Below are 5,000 nucleotides of genomic sequence, written 5' to 3' on the forward strand. Positions count from 1 at the left end.
TATGTAACCTATTTCCTGTTAAGGGCTCTTACACACTGTGTATATACTGTATATGAATGACTTCCCACTTCGATCCAGCCGGCAGCGGTGACGCGCCACCAAGCGACCGGAAGTAGAAGAGGAAGCAGCTCCTCATTTGCTGCGTAAACGCCATTAGTTGCACGTCATCGGCGCGGGAACTTTTGTTTACCCAACTAGCGGAGCGTTATGTCGATACACTTTATGTCTATGGAGCCAGCTTCCTGCCATAATTCAAACCTGAAAAAAAAAGTTTCAAAGGTTTGTAAGTCTGGGTTTGAAAACTCAACACCTTGTAAAAAAGGTTTTGCAACACTGAAAAAACAGATTATAACCTGAAAAAAATTCAAACAAAAATTCAAACATCTGTAAAAAGGATTTTGTGTTCTATTTTATCCTCTTCATCATTTTCACCAACAGATTGGTCGGATTGGTCCTGTGTTCCTCCAATCAGAACAGTGACCCTGAATAATTAATTAGCATATACATTAAGAGTTTAAGTAACCGGGCATTAAGAAAGATGGGTAAAAGGTTTAAACTAAACAAATATTTGTATGAATACATCCATCACATAATGATGTAAGCTTTAATCATTCTAATCTCATTTTAAATGTACATGCATACTATAAATATCAACACAGTGCACAATATACATATGTCTATGTATATATGTATGCGTTTGTGGTTGATATATCTCCTTGCTCCATAAAAGTCTTTATATAGATATTTCTATGCATACAGGTTTCTTTATCAAGCGATCTAAACGATTCTCCAATGCATCGCGATTCTCACTAGAACGAATCTGTCTTGATGCAGATAAATTAATAATCGTAATTTTTGGTTTGTTTAATAATAATAATAATAATTTTAAAATTATTGAATTTATCTTCAGTGTGTATTGGCCAATCTGATTTGTCTTGACACGATTGCGATTCAGCCTACGCATAGCATGACCGCAAACTCACAGCCAGACACAAAAACTCCTTCTAATTCAAGAGCAGCTTTTCCTTTAATGACATAGAAAAGAAAGATTAGAAATAAAATAAAACTGAAACCTATTATTTGCAGGCTTCCCTATTGTATTATATGCAAGCTGCATTGATTATTTCATTGTTCATAGAAAGTCATATTTGTGACAAAAGCTTTCTCTTATGAAATATTAGATAAGTGAATTAATCTGTTGATGTCTTTAATGATCATCACAAAAGTAGGAAGTGATCAGCAAACTCTGAGTAGCAAACCCAGATGTATAATACATATATTTTTGAAAATCACGCATGGAAATGTGCATAAAAATTGCTGCATCGAGATGCATCGATAATCGCTTCAGAATCGAATCGTTGACCTCATAATCGGCATCGAATCGAATCGTGAGGTGCCAAGAGATTCCCACCCCTAGTGTTCGCTTTAAAATACAGGCTACGCTACATTCTGATTCTGCTCTGGACTAGAGATCCAGTGGTTAACCGGTTTCACTGTTAACCACGCTGTTGAAACGTAACGCTGAGGTCTGGCTTCGCTACACCGAGCGGTTCTGGTCTACCTCTGAGTGACATCTGAGCATTCTGTTGAAACGAAACGAAAATACAATAGAATCTCGTAAGAATGCTATATATGTAGATGTGTCTATATTTATGTCTATATTTATGTATATATATATACAGTATGTATGTATATATATGTATATATATATATATATATATATATATATATGTTTGTATGTGTAATATATATATACATATATATATATATATATATATATATATATATATTGGTGTGTGTGTGTGGTGGATATATCTTCCTGCTAAAACAAAGTCTTTAGAGTCTTTAGATCACAGAGTCTTTAGATTGATGTTTTTATGTATGTAAAATATATATTTCTACACATGTTTCTATAAATATATAGATGCGTGTGTGTGGGTTCCAGGTGTAGGTGATGGAGGTGTAGGTGATGGAGGTGGACATTATAGAGTTCAAAGCGCCGACGGAAAGCAACAAAGCTCTCTTCATATGGGACCTCCAGGCCGGCTACAGCCACGCCTACATCTATGTGAGCTAACCCCTAACCCTAACCCTACATCTATGAGTTGACCCCTGACCCTAACTCTAACCCTGACCCTGACTACCCTAACCATAACGGTTCTAGGAGAGGGTGTTCTCTGCGTTCTCCTCCTTCGGACCCCTCTTCCTGGTCAAGGTGCTCCCCAACTCTCCCTCTGTGTCTCCTGGCTTCTACTCGCTGGTGAAGTTCTACTGCTCCAGACACGCCCTGCAGGCCCAGAGATCTACTGATGGAACCCTCCTGTTCCAGAGCACTCCTGTCAAGGTACACACTCCTCTACACACTCCTCCACACACTCTGTCTCTCCCTCTCTCTCTCGGTATCTCTCGCTCACTGTCTGTCTGTCTGTCTGTCTGTCTGTCTGTCTGTCTGTCTGTCTGTCTGTCTGTCTGTCTGTCTGTCTGTCTGTCTGTCTGTCTGTCTGTCTGTCTGTCTGTCTGTCTGTCTGTCTGTCTGTCTGTCTCTCTCTCTCTCTCTCTCTCTCTCTCTCTCTCTCTCTCTCTCTCTCTCGCTCGCATGGTTGACTCTGCCGTAGGTGCTAACCCTAACCCTACTCGCCTTAAACTCGCTTTAAATGAATAATAATTGTATGATTTCAGCTGAAAGTGTTGCCTTCTGATTCTCTGGAAGAGGGGCAGGGCCATAAGGCCAATGGGAGGAGCCAGGAGGTAAGTGGGAGGAGCCCGAAGGTCAGTGGGAGGAGCAAGACGAGGCTGCGCTACAGGTGTTTACTGGAGCTGTCGTTTCCCCAACACGACGTTTCATCAAGAGGAGTGGCCGTCATAGAGGAGACCTTCTCCCTGTCTGGTACACACCTACATATTACACACCTGGTACACACCTGATACACATAGTACACCCCTGGTACACACACTGTACACATAGTACACACCTGGTACATATAGTAAACACCTGGGGTCTCATTTATAACCGTTGCGTACGCACAAAACGGGGCTGAAAGTTGCGTACGTGACTTTTCACGCCAAGGTTGTGATCTATAAAAAACCAACTTGACGGGAAAATGTGCGCAGCCCTAAGCAAACTCTGACCCATGCGTACGCATGGTTTGGAGGAAAAGGAGAATTGGCGACACAGACGGTGTGGTGGTGAACTGAAGTCAGACCGAAGAATTGCAGAGTGAGAAGAACGATTATGTTTTATCATCGCCCTTCATCAATTTAATTTCAACCCGTATCATGCGTTAAATCCTAATCTGAATAATTTAAGTCCACTGCGTTATTTCTCAGTTATAACTCCAGAAATATCTCCTTAGAATAGATATAAAAAGAAATTCTCTGTATTTAATCCCGTCACTCCATACTGTCCACTGACGGCGCGACTGCATGGAATAAAGCATCTGTCCAACATGTGTCAATAACATAATATTTTTATGTGACACTAAACACATGATCAAATGTCAATTAAATCCCAAGTGTGAAAAACCAAGCCACACTCATCACAATCGTTGTCCGTTACTCTTGATGCTTTTCATGACAAATCAGGCATTAAAAAGGGGTTATGTTCAAGAACATTTTACGTGGGTAATTACAAACTGATTATCCAAGGCGTTCTCGTCAGTCTTATTACCGTAACCCTATAAATACAGAGGTGAGCGCCGTGGTAATGCTGCACCATATGGCACTTCTGGCGGACCATGCAGGATTCGGAGGGAGAGGGTATTTAAGGTAAAGGTAAGGTACTTTTATTTATATAGCACATTTCATGCCAATGGCAACCCAAAGTGCTTTACACAAATACAATGAAGTGTTTTTCCATAATAAAAGGAAGACAAGACAAAAGATCTAAAATTAAAATACATAAAATCAGATAAAAAAAACATAAAGTGAATAAAGGGTTATGCATAAGGGAGAGCATATTAAACAAAAAAAAAAAAAGGGACCATAACGATTTATTGGTAGGCTACATAAAAATATGTAACTCTATGTCAGACCACTTCTTTTTTAATTCTGGGACTGTGCGCTCCGTGCTACTGACAGAGTTCACTGCTGCAGCAACATGTTGCCACTCACTCTGCTTTTTGTTGTTGGCGATCCCAATCCCGTGACCGCCGAACAAAACTACCTTTCGGGCCTCCATCTCACCCACAAGTGTCTCCACTTCAACCTCCGTGAAATTTCTGCCATTGTTTCCAACAATACATAATACCGGCATCTGAGTCTGTTTTATATGCAGATCGCATTCATGAGGTCATTTGCATTGACCATTTATGGTTAAAAAGGGGCGTGTAGAGGGCGGAACGTGAAGCTGATTCAGCTGCACACAATTGTAGTCAGTATGTGATTTATAAAGCAAAGATTGCGTACAGGTGTGCGTACGCAGTGTTTTATAAATCTGAATACTTTTTGGCGCACGCAAAACTTGGCTTCTGGGCGTACGCACATTTTTAGTAACGATCCTACGCACAGTTTTATAAATGAGACCCCTGGTGCACACCTAGTACACACCTGGTACACACATATTAAACACCTTGTACACACCTGTTACACACCTGCAGCTGGTTGCACCAGCAGAACGTAAGGTCCCACTTAGGCTACGTTGAACGTAAATCACCCAAACGTTCGACTTTACACTCTACTAAAAAAATAGCAGTTGCACCAAGCAGATAGTTTCAACGTAACACTAAGTTATAACTTATATTTTACACCTCCCCTCTAGCTGGTGTAAGTTCCATACTAACGATAAAGAACCGTTTGAAGAAAAAAACGTAAAAAGATTTCAACACTAACGCAGGGTAAAAATGGCTATTCGTTTTGAGCAATGGGAAGAGGAGTTTCAACGCGGTTTGCGCCGGGAACGGATTGTCCGTGACCGTCTCGATCCATTTCTTTATTATGATGATGTTGAATTATATGCGCGATTTCGGTTTTGCCGGGCGGAATGTCATATTTATTTATTTATT

The 5,000-nt window shown here is 40.5% G+C and overlaps 1 protein-coding gene across 1 annotated transcript in view; it reads left to right on the plus strand.

The window, feature by feature from the left end:
- The first annotated feature begins 1,904 nt into the window (after positions 1-1,904).
- LOC115532459 (RAD52 motif-containing protein 1-like) overlaps positions 1,905-5,000 on the plus strand; it is a 3,910-nt gene continuing 814 nt past the window's right edge. Inside the window, exons 1-3 of the mRNA XM_030342252.1 lie at positions 1,905-2,068; positions 2,165-2,344; positions 2,680-2,887. Coding sequence (XP_030198112.1) covers positions 1,970-2,068; positions 2,165-2,344; positions 2,680-2,887 — 487 coding nt within the window. The 5' untranslated portion in view covers positions 1,905-1,969. The remainder of the gene's footprint in view (positions 2,069-2,164; positions 2,345-2,679; positions 2,888-5,000) is intronic.

The sequence above is a fragment of the Gadus morhua genome, chromosome 2 (assembly GCF_902167405.1).
Source record: "Gadus morhua chromosome 2, gadMor3.0, whole genome shotgun sequence".
NCBI classification, from domain to species: domain Eukaryota; kingdom Metazoa; phylum Chordata; class Actinopteri; order Gadiformes; family Gadidae; genus Gadus; species Gadus morhua.